At 43.4% G+C, this 22,071-nt stretch overlaps 1 protein-coding gene across 1 annotated transcript in view; it reads left to right on the top strand.

The window, feature by feature from the left end:
• Positions 1-22,071, top strand: part of LOC309543194 (homeobox protein SIX4-like) — a 79,128-nt gene that overhangs the window by 23,275 nt on the left and 33,782 nt on the right. The window contains exon 2 of the mRNA XM_082242619.1: positions 3,016-3,680. Coding sequence (XP_082098745.1) covers positions 3,016-3,680 — 665 coding nt within the window. The remainder of the gene's footprint in view (positions 1-3,015; positions 3,681-22,071) is intronic.

Raw genomic sequence — 22,071 nt, 5'->3', positions numbered from 1 at the left:
ATCAGAGGCATTGTGGATGTCTAATTGAAGGCTACACAGTTCATTGTTTGCAAACCAATCCCATCAGACTTGCTGTGAAGTAAGGTAACCCGCAAATGAGAGCATGGCTTGTATGTATAATGAAAAAATGTGGCCAGCCCCCATTTTGTGCCTAATTACATACGTACAAGGTTATTTAAAATTTTGCTCATAAAAATGAGTTACATAATGCTGTTCTATTTTACATTCATGATTGAAAAAACATAAAGAAAGCAAAAAGAATATAATTCTCATTTAACTCCAGACAATTTTTGTTTTAGCTTGGTCAGTGACCACATCAGAGAGATTTTAACTCCCTTCCTGTCTCTGTACAGGAAATGGAGGATCTGTTGTGGTCACTGAAAGGGAAGACGTGGAGCAATAAAAATATTGCCAGAAACTGACTCTACTCGCCCTAGTAATGTTTTTATGTCCCTTTTGGGGTGATTTCCCATCACTTCCTGTTCTGACATACTGCTATAAAATAATAGGTGTGACACTTGCTTTTAAAGGAGGTTGAAAGAAATTGATCTAACTGCTGAAATCTTTTCAGTTCTCCATTTTCATCCTTGATAAAACATTTAAAACCAAATGCAAAAGGCTTTGGCTAGAGTTGGGCTTTAAATATCCTAAGATCCGGTTCACACTAGATGCGGTACGAATTCGCTGCAAATCCACACCGCATCAAAATCGCAACCTGATCATGCGAACTGATTGCAGCGTGTATGTTAACGACACCCTGCAATCTGTTTGCAAAATGCAGCATGATTTGAAGAATCCTAGAAAATCCATGCTATCTGATTCCGGTGAGGATAAAAAAAAGGGAGCTGCATGAGTGTGGTCCGAATGCGATGCAAATTCAGCCATACAGTTTCTATTTGCATCGCACACACATCGCATAGGATCTCCATAGCAGTGTGAACCTAAAGGTTGTAAACTGGATTTATAATGTCTTGCTCTAGAACTAGGAGTTAAAATAACTTTTTAATCTGTTCATTTTAATTTGTTGCCTATGGAGCAATGCAGACTGAACTGTTTATGGTGAAAAAGTGAAACGGTTTATTTTATATCAGGTACTTGTATAGCACCGCCAATTTACGCAGCGCTTTACATATTATTATTATTATTATTATTATTATACAGGATTTATATAGCGCCAACAGTTTGCGCAGCGCTGTACAATGTGGGGGAAGACAATACAGTTACAATACAATTCAATACAGGAGGAATCCGAGGGCCCTGCTCGTTAGAGCTTACAATCTAGAACAGTATATTGTACATTCACATCAGTCCCTGCCCTCAAGGAGAATACAATCTAAGGTCCATAACTCCCATTCATACATAGACATATTAGGGCCTAATTTGACAGGAGCCAAATAACCTACCAGCAGATCTACGCAGACACAGGCTGAACATGCAGACTCCATGAAGCTAGTGCCAAAACCCACAACCCCAGTGCTGTTAGGCAGAAGTGCTAACCACTTAGCCACTGTGCGGCCATTTTTAGCAAGCTGAGTGCTTGTTTGATTTAAAAGTGAACCCTGATTGGTTGCTACAGTTTTTGTTTATCAACACTCTTGTGTCTTAAAGTGGTAGTATATTCCACATTTTAACTTTTACCTACAGGTAAGCTTATAATAAGGCTTACCTGTAGGTAAAATTAATATCTCCTAAACCTGCATGGTTTAGGAGATATTCGCCCTGCATGCACTCTGAAGGTCCAGGCAGACCGCTTTAAAGTAACTTCACTCCCTATTTTTTTTTTTTTTTTCTCTTTATCCCTCTTCATTTTCTTTATTGGGAAATCGTTGACAAACATATTGATGCTTCCTAAGTGCCGGTTCACATTACCGCGACGCTACTTCCAGGGGCGACCTCCGAGATCGCGGTGCGAACAGCGCGCCGCGACCTCGGAGCGGCCGCCACGGACTTCATAACATTGAAGTCTATGGCGGTCGCCTCCTGGTCGCCCCAAAGAAGCTCCGGACCCTTTTTCTAGGTCGGAGCGACTTGTGTCGCTCCTATTAGAACGGGTCCGCAGCTTCCCTATGGGAGGCGACCTGCGGTGACCTGTGAGGCGACCAGGTCGCCTCACAGGTCGCCCTAGTGTGAACCGAGCCTTAAAATCAGTGGTGTTCTGTCGTGATCTGCCACTACACCTGAGGTCCATGCAGCCATCTTCTTTTCCTGACATCAGGAGCCTGCCTTCTGTGTTGGTTCTTGTAGCCAACCCCTTGATGACATGAATGAGCCAAATCGAGAGCAGGCCCCCAGTGCCGCAGCTTATATGGTGGATTGGCCCAAAGCCTCCTAAATGGGTGATGCAAGTATCACAGGAGCCTACCGGCAGGGGGATATGTTCTTTTTATCTAGGGGAGAATCTTTATCTAGGGGAGAATCTGTTGGTATGTGACATTGGCACAAGGTATTTACAGAAAAATAATTTGTGTGGCTGTGTAAAAGTAGGGGCAAAGGAGTAGTTTAATGGAGAATGGATGAAAAGGGCGAAGGTAGGCTTCATGTTATGTTATAGCAAAATATTAATATGGAGTTCTGATTTCAGGAACCTATATAATCCTAAAATACAGTTAGGGCCACATACAATGCTGATCTTTTTTCTGCCCTTATGATCACATTTGCAGGAAATGTAATTGTGCTTTTTTAAATGTTGTAACCTTTATTTAATTTTTTTATATTCCTTTTCTGTGCTTGGTATGTGTTAAGCCTCTTGACAAATGGTATTCATTTGCACATACTGCCACTTGATTACCAGAGACTTGCCAAATGGCCCTTGTTGTCCTTGTAATGTTTGCTCCTTACCAGTTCACACAGGCTGAAGAGTCCATTAGCCTCCACACAAAAGGTTATTCTGAACCATTTGTTTGTTTTTACATAACAGAAGACTGGGAACATAGTCTTGCATGGGCAGGTTGTTACATTTCCTTTTGGATTAGTTTTAATGATGTCTCTTTTTTTGTTTTTGTGTTGCTTTTTCAGTGAGTCAGATGGGAACCACAGCACTGAAGATGAATCGAGCAAAGGTCACGATGATCTCTCCCCAAATCCCCTCTCCAACAGTTCGGATGGGATTTCCAACATGAACCTTCCCTCTCAAGCCGACACTGTGTACATGCAACAAATTGGTAATAAAATCCAACTAAGCTCCCCTGGAGTGCTGTTGAATGGAAGCTTGGTGTCCTCCAATCCTTCATCTGTCTTCTTAAACGGTGGCTCATTTATCCAAGGACCCAATGGAGTGCTCCTTAATGGTATCAATGTGGCAAACTCACAAACTGTGGGGCTGAACCCATCAAAATTGGCCCCCACCATTGTAAGCAACGGTGCCCTGAACTCTGATCTTTTGGTGTCTTCCTCGGAGGATGTCAAAGTTCTACAGACTGGCCTCTCAGATTCCTCTTCAACGTACACGACAAACATGCAGCCCTCTTTCCCAGGGTTAATACCTCCCTCTGAAATTAAGACTGAGGCCATCCAGCCCATTACCTCTCAAGATGGCGGAACAGTTGTTACGTTCACCACTCCCATACAGATAAACCCCTATGGCATTGTGCAAATACCCAATTCAGGAACAAATGCTCAGTTATTAAATGGAAGTATTGGATTCTCCACACTCCAGCTGCCCTCTGTCGCTGTCTCTCAAGGTAAGTACATTATGTCAAAACACAGTGTTTATGAAATGCACAATTTGCAATAAGTGTGTTTCCTTTTTACCCAAAATGGCCTTACTGTCTGTGTAGAAGGTGAAGCACAGCAGCTATAATGTCGGCAGCGTAGGCTATTTTTCCTGTATCAGAATTTGTAAATAAGCATCTGTAAGCGTGCAACAGTGCATTTTATATTATTAGTATTACAGGTACTTATAAAGCACCATCAATTTACACAAAGCTTTGCATATATATTGTACATTCACATCCGTCCCTGCCCTCAAGGAACTTGCAGTCCTGTCCCAAATTCCCATTTTTACATACACATACTAGGGCCAATTAACCTACCAGCATGTCTTTGGAATGTGCGAGAAAACCCATGCGGAAACAAGGAGATCATGCGAACTCCTGGCAGGTACTGCTGTGGATGGGATTTGAACCAACAACCCTAGTGCTGCTACGTAGAAGTGCTAACCACATAGCCACTGTGCTATCATTTTTTCTTCAAAGAACTACTATTAAAGCGACCTTAAACCCAGACCTTAAATTCTAGCTTAGGATGTAAGAGTATTGCATCTGAATATGTGTGTTTTCTATTTTGTATAACAAGTGCGGTTTATTTTTATTACAGGTATTTTTATAGCACTGTCAATTTACACAGCGTTTTACATATATATTTTACATTCACATCAGTCTCTGCCCTCAAAGAGCTTACAATCCTAAGGCCTCTGACTCACATTCATACACCTACTAGGGCCAATCTAGACAGGAGCCAATAAACATACCAGCATGTCTCTAGTGTTAGAGGAAACTGGTGTACCCGGAGGAAACCTGCCAGGCACAGGGAGAACATGCACACTCCAGGCAGGTGGTGCCATGGTTGGGATTCATCCAATGACCCCAGTGCTGCTAGGCAGAAGTGCAACCATTACACCACTGTGCTGCCTGGATTTGTGGTTGTAATTACCTGGTGATTCTGCCAGTTCCCTATTGAGTGGCAACATTGTCCGTGTTCTTCCCTGCCCTGTGTTGCCATTGTCTGTGCGTTCTCTAATTCCTTGTTTCCATATTAAGCGGCCCTATATGATATTCTATGCAGGGCGTCTCCAGGATTGTGATTGGTAGAATAGCATTGACTCATCAATCCACTCTTTATCCTTGCTGAATATGTGGGCAGGGCACTGGAGATCATGTGATCCATTGATAACTGCTCCACGTGTGCATGAGAGTATTTAAAACCAAACACATAAAAGAAAGTATTTCGTTCACACTTTTGCTTCACATAATGTTTCCATTTGTAGAGTTTATTAATGAATCATGTGATCCCTGAAGCTCTGCCCACATAATTAGATATTCAGCAATGATAAACAGAGGAGCAATGCGTCAATCTTTGCTGTCAATCATGATCCTGGAGCCACCCCGCATGATGTCAGAGTGTCACGTGCAGAGGAGTGTTCTCTCTCTCTTTTATTACTGAATTAAAAAAAAAAAGTCTACCTCCATACATGAAAGCAAGCATTGCTGTCGTGTGTTTATTTACATAATGCTTTTTGCTTTAGATTCAGTTTTTTTTTTTTTTTTTAAATCCTCCCATTACTGCTAGATCTCCTCCCACCTATTGCACATTGACCTTATTGAAGGACTAGAAAAGCATCGCTATAAACTATAAAATCTAAAAAAGGTATTTACAAATCTTATAGTTCACAAATATTATCCTTGGTTTTTATTATATCTCATACTGCATATTGTTTAAAACGTGTGTGACATTACACTTTAGAGTTTAGGAACCATTTTAGTTAATACTTAAAAGTTGAAACACTTAACTTAATATTAATTTTTGTTTTTGTATTTCTACTGCCTTTCTACAATTTGCTTTAGACATAAACAATTATTTAATACATGTCAAAGGATTCCTAAAGCACTGAGAAAGCTAAAATCACCGCAGCAAAGCAAACTGCTTTGCAGCTCAGTTGTCCGATTGACACTGCAGACTTCACACTCAGTAATGAGTGAATCACTGCAGTAACTCCTTGAGTTGTGTAACCAGGCTTCTTTTAACATCGCTGAAAAGTCATTGGATTAATGATGTCAAAAAGAAAGTAGAGCTCCACCTGCTGGTTGCAAAGAAGGCTTTAAAAATTATTCAAAGTTCCCAAACAGAAAAAAAGCTTTTTTTTTTTTTTTTTTTTTAAATCCTTCTTATAATAAAGAAAATATTTATTACTTTTACTTTCTCTTTTAAAGCAGAAATTTACCCAACATGGGGTTTCTTCAGATGCTACTAAGAAGCTACTTACAAATTGTTCCTCATAAAACTCTGCTCTAGTAACCGGTGCTTCTATTCATTCATGTTGGAAAATTGAGCTTGCAATCTTGGGGAGAAGTATGCAGTGACCCCGCTATCATCAGGACACAACGTCCTGTCGAAATTTCACCATCTGTGTCACCAGTCATTTGATAGGTCAGGGGTGCTCTTAGAATGTGGTGCAGCACAAAGGTACACAGGAGGAGGTAAAACATGGTGGTTTTGTTTTTCTGGACTCCTGTACTACTGTGGTCGAATTGTGTGTGTTTGAATGAATTAAATAAATATATAATGTATGTAATGTATGTGTGTGTATGTATGTATGTATGTATGTATGTATGTATATATATATATATATATATATATATATATATATATATATATATATATATATAGTAAAACCTTGGTTTGAGAGTAACTTGGTTTAAGAGCGCTTTGCAAGACAAGCAAAATTTTCAAATAAATTTTGACTTGATATACAAGCGATGTCTTGATATACAAGTAGCCTCAAGTCACAGCTAAGTATAAAAGAGAAGAGAGGCGCCTCTAAGTGTAGCAATATGGTTACATTTAATGAAGGTACAACTTTTAGCAATTCACATGGCTGATGATTGGAACAGGCACATCTAAGGATTCAGGTATCCGGGGTAAAGCTGTCCACATAGGACCATCCTCTGCACCGCCATCTATGTCATCCTTTCCATGCTGCCCCTCGCTTTCAGATCTCTTTACTGCAGGGTGGTCTTCCCGGTCAGGATTACAGACTGCCAGCTGGCGGTGCAGAAGATGGTCTATGTGGACAGCTTTACCCTGGATGCCTGCATACTTAGATGTGCCTGTTTTATTCATCAACCATGTGAGTTGCTACTTGTTGTACCTTCATTAAATGGAACCATATTGCTACACTTAGAGGCGCCTCTCTTCTCTTTGATACTCTGTAGCTCCTGCTGGATTTTGCTTCTAATCCCCTTATGGAAGGGGCTATTTGTGGATGGACATTTTATGCAATCTATCGCAATGCTATAATCTTTTTATATGGACTATAAACTGAAGGACTTGTGAATAAATGGTTGTGGAACGAATCATCTGAGTTTCCATTATTTCTTATGGGGAAATTCGCTTTGATAGAAGAGTGCTTTGGATTACAAGCATGCTTCCGGAACGAATTATGCTCGCAATCCAAGGTTTTACTGTGTGTGTATGTGTGTGTGTGTATGTATGTATATATGTGTATATGTATATATATATATATATATATACATACACACACACACACCAAAGAAGAGAGCGTCACTCATGGGTCTTGAAAGGTGAACGGACAATGACAGTTTAATCAATGTTTAGACGAGGCACAAGCTCTTCTTCCTCAGGATGGAAGAAGGGCTTGTGCCTCGTCGAAACGTTGATTAAACCATCATTGTCCGTTCACCTTTCAAGACCCATGAGTGCCGCTCTCTTCTTTGGTTTATATGCGCTGTTTCTGCTGTGCACACCGGCCCATTTTTTTTTTTTTTTTATCCCTGATTTCTGTGCGGTGGCAACCATTGGATATTATAGAGAGCGAGATGGATATATAGATATAGAGAGAGATAGATATATAATATCTAATTATCTATCTTACCAAAAAGTCCTATTGCACCTCAACTTTTAAATTTTTTTTTTTTTTTTGTTTGCACACCTATAGATCATATGAGAACTTCAGTAAGAAGGCTTAAAGTAGGACTCTACTGCTTGTAAACTGACCATTTACCATATCCCTAGCAGTTAGCTGCCTCCGTTAGAATAGTTAAAGCGGTTTTTCACCCTGAAAACAAAAAATGTAAAGTAAACATGACAGCAACTGAACCCGAAGATGACCGACAAGGTGGCTCGGGTGAGGATAGCAGTGGATCCCTGGACAGGTAAGTGTTCCCATTATTAAAAGTCAGCAGCTACAGTGTTTGTAGCTGCTGACCTTTAATAATGGAACACTTACCTGTCCAGGGATCCACTGCTATCCTCACCCGAGCCACCTTGTCGTTCATCTTCGGGTTCAGTTATGGTCACCTTTGAGAAGCACTTTGTGTATGGTCATGCAGCTTTCTGGGATCTCTGATGTGTCCCAGAAGGCTGCGGGTGAAGAAGGGCCAGGGCAAACTTTGCTTGAATCACCATGGTTTGCCGAACGGAAGTGGAAGCGGGTACCTGTCAAAACAAAGTACCTGCTCTATCCCCAAAAAAAACTTGAGGGGGGGGGGAGGGGGGCAGAAAAACAGAACTTCCCCTTTTTGGTTTTAATCATCTAAGAGCTGCAGTGTCCGTGCCAACTAATGCTTGCACCTAGTTGAGGCGCTGTATGTCTTGAACATCAGGGATTGCTCAGTGCATGTTAGGAGCCCTTACTGGGTGCCCCTTTTTTATGGCTGTGCTTGTCTCAGGCCTTAGATGAATTCTGGAAGCTATGCAGAACATTCATTCCATGGAAGAGATTTCTAATCCTACTAATGAACTATACCCGTTCAATGCCACGTGTGGTCATTAGGAACAGTAGTGAAGCTTTGCATTTGCCTCTTTTATTTTGCAGCTGTTCAGCTTGGAACTAAATATATCACAGCTATACATAAGACCTCATTGAATGGGTTTAGTTTAGCTGTTGATTTAAAGCTGAACTCCATGCCCCCCCCCCCCCCCTGCACCACCAGGGCTAAATACTGGTATTTGTCTATGGGAACGCAAAGGGGATACAAAAGTGTAAAGCAACAGCGAGTGATATTAGTGGAAGGTATATCCGTCATAGATTTTAGGCACTTTTAGCACTAGCAATAAAAACCTCACTGTCAGGTTTGCTTAATAACTGTTTTTTCCCAAAGATGTGCAGTCATTGCTACTCATAAGTGGGAAATGTATAGAATATCTTTTTGCAAATACAAAATCACAACAGTTTGAAAGGCACTGCTCAGAGTAGCTGCTGTTTCCAGATGCATAATCCATGTGTCTTCCGTTCAGTAGCTGAATCTTACTGCTTGTTCAGTTTTTGTTTTTATTCTGCAACATTGCCGTCGTGGAGGGCCAAACACACGTTTCCACTTAAATCCAGTGTGCATGTTATGGCACCATTAGTTTTGAATTGCACCTCAAGGCAAGTTAAAGTGGTTGTAAAGGTAGAATTCTGTGCATTAAGATAAAAAGAAAAAAACACCTTTGTGCAGCAGCCCCAACCTAATGCTTACCTTGGCGCATCTTTCTCCAGCCATGTTGCGCGCGAGCCTCAGCTGCCCAGGATGCTCCCTCATTGGCTGAGACTGCAGCTGTCAATCAAAGTCAGTGAGCAAATGAGAGCGAGAGGGGCAGGACTGAGCTGTGGCTCCATGTCTGAATGGACACATAAGCTGCTTGCTGTGGGGGCAACGGGCAGGAGGGAGGGGCCAGGAGCACTGGCAATGGATCCGAGAAGAGGAGGATGGAGGCTGCTCTGTGCAAAACCACTACACAGAGCAGGTAAGTAGAACATGTTTGTTATTTAAAAAAAAAAAGACTGCGGTTGTATCATCAAAAAAAAAACAAACCCTGCAGGACAAAGGCATAATGAGCGAGTATGCATCGCATACTAGCTTATTATGAAATACTTACCTTAGAACAAAGCCCCAACACGGTCGCCCGGACACTGCTGAGGCAGCTGACATCTTCCCTTGGCGTCTCTTCCAGGTTCGGCGGCTCCAATGCTGTGAGTGGCCGGAACTGCGATGGCGTCACTCCCGCGCATGCGCGCTGGAGTTCACTTTCTGGCAAGGAGCTCTGAAGGTCCGCCGGACCTTCAGAGCGCAGGCGCCACTGGTGTCAGTGGACGAATATCTCCTAAACCATGCAGGTTTAGGAGATATTAAATTTACCTACAGGTAAGCCTTATTATAGGCTTACTTGTAGGTAAAAGTTAAAAAGCGGAGTATACTACCGCTTTAATATCACTACTGTGGAAATAAATCTCCACCAAAAAAAAAAATGTACGCTCATGTGCACAAATGTTGACCACCAGGGAGAAGCAGTTATTACAGAAAAGACCAATAGGGTCTCTCCTGTCATAATTCTACCTGTCAAGCATTTTTTTCTAATTTAATTTAAACGCAGCTCCAGTGCACACACATTGCAGCGCATGACAACACGCAGTAAGGCACTACCAGTTGTGGTGTGCTGTGTGCCTAAAAATGGTGCATGTCTGTTTTTTGGACATTTTGGTCTGTTTCCAGTTCAGTGTTTTTGAATGGGCTGCAAAAATGAAAAAGTACAAGTCTGCGACCAGGCAGGCTTTTTATTGCAGAAGCAAAACGCAGTGTGTCTCCTGTAGTAAAGTACACTTGCCTGCCTATTCGCAATCCTCTGCAGAATGTACACTGAGCTGTGCATGTACAACTCCGTTTACCTTCTGGCACACTGCCATGGTGTTGGGGTGACTGCATTCCCGCACTTGTATGAGAGTGATGTCACCCCACGCTGGCCAGTCAAAATGGCTGGCTTCCCGGTCTTGGAGAAGATGCCAGCAAGGGGCCTCCCAGGCATCAGACCATTGGAAAAAAGGTAAGTATTTGTGCCTTTAGTTCCATATTAGTACATGTTGGCACAATGCACCAGGATGCCAGAGTCTGAACAGGCCCTCAGGTATTGGTCCCTCTCAGAATAGTGAACCTGTGGCTGAAAGCAACTTGCCAGCAATACCTCAACTCACTGATGAGAACCCGAACCTTGTTCTATAGTGTCACTTGGCCGAATTGTTCCAAAATCGAACCTGCCAATGAGGAAGAAGTAACTGACACCTCACTGGATTGGCCATGAAAGTAGTGAAACCCTTGGAACAGGTGAGGGTTCTGTTAGCTACAGGTTCTTAGCGTGACATAGTGAGCACCAGCGGACTTCTATAGTAATTGTTATACTGTTGTGTATACAACTCCTGACTAGGTGCAGTTAATTCCAGTTACAGATTTTTGCAAATGCAAGCTTAACTAAAGTTCGTCTGTGAAATTTAGGCTTTCCTTTTGATCAGACTACATTGATTGGCGCTTAGGTTCTCATTGATGACATATAATCAGAGCATTTTAGAAATCAATCTAAACCAGGAGCCAGGTAAAGTGTATGCAACGGTGAAATGGGTTTCTTTTTCTTTGGATAGCGTGTAGGAGTTAGATTGCTGGCTGTGTCCTTGTTGGTGAGATTCTCTCCTGTATTTATAACGTAATCACCCAGATAGGGAAAAAATTGGAAATGCAAAATTGGGCTTGTCAGTCAAAATCCTCCAATGCAAATACATATTCCTGTGACCGCTTTCTGGAAGGTGAATTCCTTCACTTTAGGGGATTTCTCCTACTTCCTTACTGGAAATGCAACGGGAAGCTAAAGCCACGGATGCAATAAATAACCTCCGAGGCCATTTATCTCTTCCATAAGGCCCGTACACACGTAGCGATTGTCGGCCGTAAATATTCGGCCGCCGAACGATCGGCCAATTGTCGGCTTGTTAGTATGATGCTTCCGACAACCGACTGCGACTTTTCGGCCTAACAGAATCTGGTGTGCAGGCATTAAAATTTTTGTTGGCCAACACCAGAACGGCCGATTGTTCCTCAGTCAGTACAGAATTCGGCAGACTAACAGCAGATGAGCGAGACTGGGCATGCTCAGAGAAGAAAAAACACACGGAAAGTTAACCATCACATGACATCACTTCTGCAGTCGGCTGTTGTTGGCCGACAAAATTCGTGTGCAGTCTTTAGTACTTTTCAACCGACAGGACAGCACCGGACAAAAGACGGCCGATCGTTCGGCAGACATTCGGTACGTGTGTACGGGGCTTTACTCTATCCAGAACCAAAATGAAAATGCAGCTATGCTTGCACTGTAAGGAGAATTTTCAGTTCGGCAGTTAAATTTGAGAAAACACCACTATGTTTGTGTGTTCCCATACACACAGCACACCATAAACCTATTCTCTTTCAAGTGGAAGTATAGTTGATGTGTAATCAAATGGCTGACAGGCAGGGTATTTATGACAGAAGAGACCCTATTGTTCTCTCCTGCCATAAATGCATCCTTCTGCCTGCCAGCTGTCAAGTTCACTGAGCCGTGCATTCGTAGCTCAGCGAATGTTTACCGCCCTGATCCGTTCCACGGTGATGGCGTCATTGCAGCCTGTCCTATCAAGTGGCCGAAGGTTTGGGACCTGGAAGGAAGATCGGGCGAAGATGGAATCGCTGGGGACCCGCTGTATCGGTCCCAGCACTGCACTCGAGGACACCATATGACAGGGAAGTCTGCCATATTGTACTAATATGCTGTGCATACTAGTACATTATGGCATACCCACTTTGGGGTGGACTTTAATTCTCCTTTCATAAGTTTCTTAGGATAAGGTGTCATGGCAGTTTTGTAAGCAGTTCTGGAGAGTCTCAGTGTCTCTGTCCCCACACAGACTGGGGACACACTTTACTATTCCTCAACATACAATGCAGGTGGCCAGTTTCTAAAGTCAGCCAGTTGGCTGATTGTACCATAAATTGACTTGGGTACAAGCAGCCTGTTGGATTATTTACATGTGATTGCTGCCAGTGGCTAAAGCCTCTAGCGGTAATCAGTGTTCTGCTGCCCGGGAAAGCTCTATGCACTGCGCTATAAATGCTCCCTGCGCCCCTCCCTGCCGATGATTACAATGGCTCTGTGAGTGGGATTCATGAGATGAGTGATCTCATCTATGGCCTGCCTTAAGCCTCGTACACACTAGTGTTTTTTTTTTTTCAACCCAGTAAGGCTGAATAAAAAAAAAAAAAGACAGCTCAGGAGGAGCCACTGAACTAACCATCCAACCTTAGCACAGCGATCTCCCCTGCTTTGCTGCTGTTCTGGCAGAGGGACACCCCCTCATTAGCGGAGAGCCCTGATAGGGAGCCAATCGGCAGACCTTTTTTGGTCATGCCCCTTCAACAGAAGTTGGTTGGCTTCTGTCAGACTGACTGAAGTACATAGAGGCCAAATGTCAGCTGGTTTCTCTTGTACTGGCCAATGCCGCCCAACATTTGGCCCGTGTGTACTAGGCTTTACACTTTGCTTTCCTGGCTTCTGTCATCAACCAATCCATTTTACTTATTTCCCTTTTTGTTTAACTTTGGCAATCACTTGTACAGTTGTTATCAATGGAAAAATTTCCTGATTTCTGTGATCTGGTCTCTAATCTATGTGATTGAAAAAGTAGATACACTCAGCGCTGGTGACTCAGTAGCTGGAGCTGTAAATGCATGGGTGACACACTCCGCAAACAACTGATAGAGCTCAACAGATCATGGCAATGAGATTAGGAATGCTGGGCTTTCTTTCTCTGTTTTACTGCATAATTTCTTTTGTACATTGGGTTTATTCAGGTTTATGCAAGGTTAATTCATGACCTTGCGTCCAAAATGATTGTAATAATGGGCACAGCTACAAAATGTATAGAAGGGTACCTTGTTCCCTAGAACATCGCCAGCATTTGTCTGGGACATCTGAATTAACTTTGTTGAGTAGGGTAGGTGATCGGTACCATCAGGTGAAGGTCTTAGTTATTTTCTTGGATCGTGACTTTGAGTGAGCCTTTGTGGGCTATAGTGTAAATACAGTATCTCCCAAAAGTGAGTACACCCCTCACATTTTTGTAAATATTTTATTCTATCTTTTCATGAAACCACACTGAAGAAATTACACTTTGCTACAATGTAAAGTAGTGAGTCTACAGCTTGTATAACAGTGTAAATTTGCTGTCTCCTAAAAATAACTCAACACACAGCCATTAATGTCTAAACTGCTGGTAACAAAGCGAGTACACCCCTAAGTGAAAATGTCCAAATTGGGCCCAATTAGCCATTTTCCCTGCCCAGTGTCATGTGACTCCTTAGTGTTACAAGGTCTCAGGTGTGAATGGGGGGAACAGGTGTGTTAAATTTGATGTTATCGCTCACTCTTCTACTGGTCTCTGGAGGTTTAACATGGCACCTCATGGCAAAGAACTCTCTTGAGGATCTGAAAAAAAGAATTTTTGCGCTACATAAAGATGGCCTAGGATGTAAGAAGATTGCCAAGACCCTGAAACTGAGCTGCAGCAGGGTGGCCAAGACCAAACAGTGGTTAACAGGACAGGTTCCACTCAGAACAGGCTTCGTCATGGTTGACTAAAGAAGTTGAGTGCACATGCTCAGTGTCATAGCCAGGGGTTGTCTTTGGGAAATAGATGTATTAGTGCTGCCAGCATTGCTGCAGAGGTTGAAGGGGTGGGGGGTCAGCCTGTCAGTGCTCAGACCATACGCTGCACACTGCATCAAATTGGTCTGCATGGCTGTCGTCCCAGAAGGAATCCTCTTCTCTTCTAAAGATGATGCACAAGAAAGCCCACAAACCGTTTTCTGAAGACAAGCAGACCAAGGACATGTATTACTGGAACCATGTCCTGTGGTTTGATGAGACCAAGATAAATTTATTTGGTTCAGATGGTGTCAAGAGTGTGTGACGGCAGCCAGGTAAGGAGTATAAAGACAAGTGTGTCTTGCCTACAGTCAAGCATGGTGGTGGTAGTGTCATGGTCTAGGGCTGCATAAGTGCTGCTGGCACTGGGGAGCTATAATTAATTGAGGGAACCATGAATGCAGACATGTATTGTGACATACTGAATCAGAGCATGATCCCCCCCCCCCCTCCCTTCGGAGGATGGGCCGCCAGGCAGTATTCCAACGAAACGACCCCAAACACACCTCCAAGACAACCATTGCCTTGCTAAAGAAGCTGAGGATAAAGGTGATGATGGACTGTCCAAGCATGTCTCCACACCTAAACTCTATTGAGCATCTGTGGGGCATCCTCAAATGGAAGGTGGAGGAGCGCAAGTTCTCTTAACATCCACCAGCTCCATGATGTCGTCATGGAGGGGTGGAAGAGAACGCCAGTGGTAACCTGTGAAGCTCTGGTGAACTCCATGCCCAAGAGGGTTAAGGCAGTGCTGGAAAATAATGGTGGCCACACAAAATTATTACACTTTGGGCCCAATTTGGACATTTTCACTTAGGGGTGTACTCACTTTTGTTGCCAGCGGTTTAGACATTGATGGCTGTGTGTTTTTTTTGAGGGGAGAGCAAATTTACACTGTTCTACAAGCTGTGCACTCACTACTTTTACATTGTAGCAAAGTCTCATTTCTTCAGCGCTGTCACATGAAAAGATATAATAAAATATTTACAAAAATGTGAGGGGTGTACTCACTTATGTCAGATAATGTACGTTCCCATTGGTCTTCAGATAAATCCACCTGCAGATCCCTTTACCATATGTGGCATGCCTTTCCTGATTTGGGGGGAAATGGAATCAAAAAGCATGGCATGAATGTTAGAAATCATGTGTTGTTGAGGTGAGGTTTCAGTGCAAAAAGTTTCAAATTTAGTGAGGGGGCGAGATACAGAGGAATCATGGTTAATCCTGTCGTCCCTATTTTATTTTTATTTATTTTTTTTTTACATTATTTATGAATTACAGGGGTGTACAGTAAGGCTACATTCACACCTGAGCGTAGCGTTTTCGTGCGTTTTTTTTACCCACGATTTTTACTGCGATTTTACTGCCATTTTACCGCGATTTTTGTGCAGGCGTTTTTAGATTGACTAGAGACCAACGGAAAACGCCTGTAATCTGCCCAAAAAGAAGCTCATGTACTTTTTTGAGCGTTGGGCGTTTTGCTCACAGCGTCAAAACGCTCAGATGTGAACAGGGGCCATTGAAATGAATAGGATTTGTCTTGTTGGGCGTTTTGAGAGCTGATCCTAGAGCAGAAAAACGCCCCAAAAACGCCCCAAAACGCCTACATGTGAACGGAGCCTAAAACATTTCCAAAAATAAAAGTACAAAGCGCATGTGTCGACAAAGGTAAATCTAGTTATAGGGGTAGACATAAAGGAAGGAGCAGAGAACAGGAAGGGAAAGATTAGTCTTAAAAAATAGTTTTTAAGACTACAGTATATCAAAGTAAGAAGGCCTTATTTGTTCTAAAAATGATGGTGGGAGAATGTACAAGGTGGTAGGATGGCCACATTGCCCACCTCAAGAATTAGAATATGGATAGCTCAAGAAACAGGATTATAACAAGTCTACCATGTCAGCCTGCTAGGTTTTATTTTGAATTCTTCTGAGAAAGTATAATAACCCTCTTAAAACCATGTTTACTCTCCTCTGCCCTTCATCGTGTCATTTAGTTCCTCCTTATGCCTAATGTCCTCCGCTCTATTAATACATTTTTAATGTCATTAACAAAAGTGCAAAATTTGAGAAGAAAAAAACTTTTTGAATTTTGCAAATAGCTTGGTACCCAATAAAGAATTGTGTCCTTTAAATGAAAACAGTGTTACTGTAGATAAGTATCCAATTTATTCTAAGATAGCTTAAAGTGCAAGGGGTTTTTTTTTTTTTTTTTAATCGGAGTTGCATAAAAAAAAATAGTTTTTAAGACTATATCAAAGTAAGAAGGCCTTGTATGTTCTTAAAAAAAATAAAAAAAAATAAATTTTATATATATATATATACACACACACACACACACACACAGTACAGACCAAAAGTTTGGACACACCTTCTCATTCAAAGAGTTTTCTTTATTTTCATGACTATGAAAATTGTAGAGTCACACTTGAAGAGGAGTCACCTGAAATGGTTTTCACTTCACAGGTGTGCCCTGTCAGGTTTAATAAGTGTGATTTCTTGCTTTATAAATGGGGTTGGGACCATCAGTTGTGTTGTGCAGAAGTCACAGCTGATAGTCCTACTGAATAGACTGTTAGAATTTGTATTATGGCAAGAAAAAAGCAGCTAAGTACAGGAAAACGAGTGGCCATCATTACTTTAAGAAATGAAGGTCAGTCAGTCTGAAAAATTGGGAAAACTTTGAAAGTGTCCCCAAGTGCAGTCACAAAAACCATCAAGCGCTACAAAGAAAATTGGCTCACATGCGGACCGCCCCAGGAAAGGAAGACCAAGAGTCACCTCTGCTGCGGAGGATAAGTTCATCCAAGTCACCAGCCTCAGGAATCGCAGGTTAACAGCAGCTCAGATTAGAGACCAGGTCAATGGCACACGGAGTTCTAGCAGCAGACACCTCTCTAGAACAACTGTTAAGAGGAGACTGTGTGAATCAGGCCTTCACGGTAGAATATCTGCTAGGAAACCACTGCTAAAGAAAGGCAACAAGCAGAAGAGACTTGTTTGGGCTAAAGAACACAAGGAATGGGCATTAGACCAGTGGAAATCTGTGCTTTGGTCTGATGAGTCCAATTTTGAGATCTTTGGTTCCAAACACCGTGTCTTTGTGCGACGCAGAAAAGGTGAACGGATGGACTCTACATGCCTGGTTCCCACCGTGAAGCATGGAGGAGGAGGTGTGATGGTGTGGGGGTGCATTGCTGGTGACACTGTTGGGGATTTATTCAAATTGAAGGCATACTGAACCAGCATGTCTACCACAGCATCTTGCAGCGGCATGCTATTCCATCCGGTTTGCGCTTAGTTGGACCATCATTTATTTTTCAACAGGACAATGACCCCAAACACACCTCCAGGCTGTGTAAGGGCTATTTGACCAAGAAGGAGAGTGATGGGGTGCTGCGCCAGATGACCTGGCCTCCACAGTCACCGGACCTGAACCCAATCGAGATGGTTTGGGGTGAGTTGGACCGCAGAGTGAAGGCAAAAGGGCCAACAAGTGCTAAGCATCTCTGGGAACTCCTTCAAGACTGTTGGAAGACCATTTCAGGTGACTACCTCTTCAAGTGTGACTCTACAATTTTCATAGTCATGAAAATAAAGAAAACTCTTTGAGAAGTATATATATATATATATATATATATATATATATATATATATATATATATATATATATATATATATATATATATATATATATATATATATATAGTGTGTGTGTATGTGATCAGCTCCCAGTAGCGGCTTAGGGTAGAGGAGGGACAGCCAACAACGGATGCCCCATAGCAAGCGTACTGGTGACATCACCGCCTTGGCATGTCAGCCATTGTCTACATTCTCTCCTCTTCCCCTGAAGCCTGCCGCATGATTGGACTGGACTTGACCACCCTGAGGATAGGTAAGTTTATGCATCCTAGTTTTACAGGTTAGTATAGGTGTTAAAAGGATGGTGGGAGCAGTTTTTGGCTTGGTTAGATCTAGCATTAAATTCCACTTTAACCACTTCAGTAACTGGCACTTTCACCCCCTTCCTGACCAGGCCAATTTTCAGCTCTGTGCTGTCAGTTTGACAATTGCGCGGTAATGCAACACTGTACCCAAATTCTTTTTTTTATCCTTTGGTATTTAATCACCACTGGGTTTTTTATTTTTTGCTAAATAAACTGAAAAAGAATACATTTTGGGGATAAAAATGCATTATTACTTTATTTCTTTGCAAAAATTTATACCAATCTATCTTCATAGATTCAGGCCAAGCTGTATTCATCTAAATTTCTTTAATGAAAATAACCCTAACCGTGTTTTCTCTATCGCTCATTGACAGACGTAGTCTTCTTGATTCTCAAGAGCTGGGTTATGTTGTCTCCGCAGGAGTAGGACTAGGCAGAAAGACAAAACGTTCTGGCTCCACCTTAGGGGCAGTCCCTGAGGGTATATCCTCCCTCTCTCTGCTACAGGGAATCAGTTTTTTTCTGTCTAGTCAGGAGTAAGGACCTAAGTTCCTTGCTGGGATCTTTTGGTCCTGGCAAGACTTTTTTTCTTTAAGAAAGACATTTTTTAGGTAGTTTTCTCCAGTGTTTTTTCCTGTGAGATCTTCAAGCAAAAATGCCGGACTGGGCGACACTTGTGGTCACCCCAGCCGGCCTACGAGCGCGCGCAGACCATGGCATTGAGCTTGGTCGGCCGCGACATATTCAAGTAAGTATGCGGGGCCGGGCGACGGGCTGGATGTTGAGATCCAGTGGTCACCCCGGTTTCTGCCTACGAGCGCGTGCAGACCAGAGCTCCGCGCTGGGTCGGCCGCGACGGAGTCCCAGTGAAGGGACTGACTTTGCGAGTTAAAAGTCTCGCTTGGACGCCAGGTACCAGAGAGTCGAGGCGTCCACAAACCCCCACCTCGGTGGAGAGGGTATTGTGAAGAGAGGGTGCCTGTCGGTTCGGTATGGTGAGTAAACGTTCCCTTTTTTCCTCATTATGAGGCAGTATATACTATGGGCCCCTCCATATATGGTCAGTATATATCTGATACTTACAAGTCCCCCTTGTAATACAGCATGTGTTTGTGGGAAGTGGACTTGGTTCAAGAGCTAACACTCTACCCAGCAGACTGTAACATTACAGCAGACATAGGAGGTATAATCCTACCTTATGTGTAGTGTATCTCTGTAGATCCATATATCACCTCTTAGCAGAGTGCAGGTGGATGTGCTGGGAAGACGATATCGGCGGGCCGCCGCCATTTTGCCGTAGACCGAATGCATGTATGTCCTCAGGTCACGCCGGCCGCCATGTTTTTGGAGTCTTATGTCTCTTCTATGGGGGCGGCCATGTTTTGTGAGCCCAGCTACCTCGTGGAGGGCTGGGAACGCCGGAAGGCGTACACAGGGGGCGGAGCCACGCCTTCTGCCCGGGAAAAAGCAAACAGCTCCTTCCAGTCTGTGTAAGACAGACGCTGACTGCAGTTGGTTGGAAACTGCACTGCATCGGTTGGTGAGCCTTGGGGGTCCCTCTCTCTCTCTCTGGGATCGAGAAGCAGGTACTCTGAGGGGCGCTATTGCGCTAGGGGGAGACGCACAAAAAAAAAAAAAAAAAAAAAGAAAAAGTTTTTTTGTTTTGCTGGCAAAGGTGTCCTGTATTAACATGGACCCTGCCACTCATGTATCTCCTCCGGATCCCCTCGAGGGGTCTGCGGGATCCTCCAGCACCCCATTGACAATTGAATCATTGTCAGCTATTATGGAAACTTTTGTGTCCCGGGTGGAAGTGGCTTGTCAGGGACAGGGCGCAAGAAAGCGACCCCCGCCTAACCCCTTATTATCTGAAACCTCGGATTCAGACTCTGAGCCTATTTCTGCAGTTGCAGGTACTTCATCTGGTATTGGTGTCTCGGGTCCTGTCTCTTCAGACAGTGAGGAGGATGTTTCGGCATCTGCCATAGCCCGAGAGGAAGCGTTGGTAAACGCACTCATTGTATCTGTTCAAGAGACCTTAAGGTTACAGGGTATTCCATCGGAAATAGCTGAAACTGAAATCCCTTTTGGGACTAAAAAACGCATCAAAGTGGCGAAGGTTTTTCCATTGCCCAAATGTTTTGGCAATCCAATCGAAGAAGAATGGCGTCTGCCAAAACGCACTGTTACTATTTCTAAACGCATTGACAGGCGTTATCCGTTTGAGGAAACCCTTATTAAGAAATGGACAGAACCACCTGTGGTGGATTCACCAATTGCTAGATTGAATAAAGCCACGGTTATTCCTTTAGAAGACGCTCCGTCTTTTAAAGATCCAGTGGATCGCAAGATAGAAGCTATGTCTCGCACCATGTTTTCCTTGATTGGATCAGCTTTCAGACCTATAATAGCTATTGGTCTGGTTTCGCAGGCTGTAACTGAATGGACCAAGTGGTTACGCCGGGACTTAGAAGAGGTCCCTCAGGCGGTATCAGATTTGTTGGAACAAATGATACAGGGGTTACAGTTTGTGTGTGATGCGGCGTTGGACGCCACTCCATTAATGGCGCGAGCATCAGTCTCAGCAGTGGTTCTCAGGCGTACACTGTGGCTAAAAGGTTGGTTAGCCGACCAAGGTTCCAAAAAAGCATTGGCTAATATCCCCTTTTCAGGAGAGCGTCTATTTGGAGCCAACCTAGATGAGATCATTAAGGATCTCACCGGTGGAAAGAGCACCTTTTTACCGCAAAATTTTAAAGGTAGAGGAACTCGTCAAAGACGAGGGCCTTCTTTTTCTGCTCACAAGAGGTTTTTTCGTCCAGCGGGTGAAAAAACTAAGTCCTCCAAAGCTCCTGCAGGAGGCGTCAGGGGTCGTTGGTCGGGCAAGCAAAAGCCCGCCCCCTCCAGACCTGAAGATAAACCATCCAAAGCCTGAAGGTGCGCCCCCACCCATAACTGGGGTGGGGGGACGTCTTCGCCGGTTCCCGGATCCATGGCTTTCCAGAATCCCGGACAAATGGGTTTGCGAAGTCATAAGGTCAGGGTACAAGATCGAGTTTCGATCTCTCCCACCGGCACGATTCTTCCCTTCCAATATCCGACTATCCTCAGATCGTTTAGAAGATCTGCGGAGAGCAGTCACAGATCTACTACAACAAGGAGTGGTAGTCCACGTTCCTTGGACAGAACGGTTTCAAGGGTTTTATTCAAACCTGTTTACAATACCCAGGAAAGAGGGCAAAGTGCGTCCAATTCTGGACTTAAGAGCACTCAATTCTTTCGTCAACATAAGAAGATTCAGAATGGAGTCCATTCGCACAGTAGCAGCCTTCCTGCATCCAGGGGATGTCCTAGCGTCCATAGACATCAAGGACGCCTATCTTCACATTCCCATTTTTCGCAGGACATCAGCGGTTTCTACGCTTTTCCGTAGAGGAGAACCACTATCAGTTTGTGGCGTTACCTTTCGGTCTCGCCACGGCTCCGCGGGTCTTCACGAAGGTGTTGGCCCCAATGTTGGCACTTCTGCGCCAAAGAGGTATATCGATTCCAGGTTACCTAGACGATCTTCTGCTTCATGCAGAGTCTCCTCAGACCTTGCTACAAAACATAGAAATTACTATGATTTCTTTACAGGAATTCGGGTGGCTGGTGAACCAGCAAAAGTCATTTCTGGTTCCCACCCAGAGGCTCGAATATCTGGGTCTAATTCTAGACACAGTCAGGACAAGAGTTTTCCTTCCGGTAGGGAAACTCCGAAAGATTCAATCAGCAGTCCAGTTGTTACTGTCCAACAGCTGGTCTTCCCTTCGGACTTGCATGAGGGTTCTGGGGTTGATGGTGGCTTCATTCGAAGCAGTCCCATTTGCCCAGTCCCATACCCGAATTCTTCAGCAAGAGATTCTTC

Source organism: Pelophylax lessonae, assembly GCF_965119305.1.
Source record: "Pelophylax lessonae genome assembly, chromosome: 13".
NCBI lineage: Eukaryota > Metazoa > Chordata > Amphibia > Anura > Ranidae > Pelophylax > Pelophylax lessonae.
Note: the sequence above shows the minus strand (reverse complement) of the source record. Positions and strands in the feature narration are given on the sequence as shown.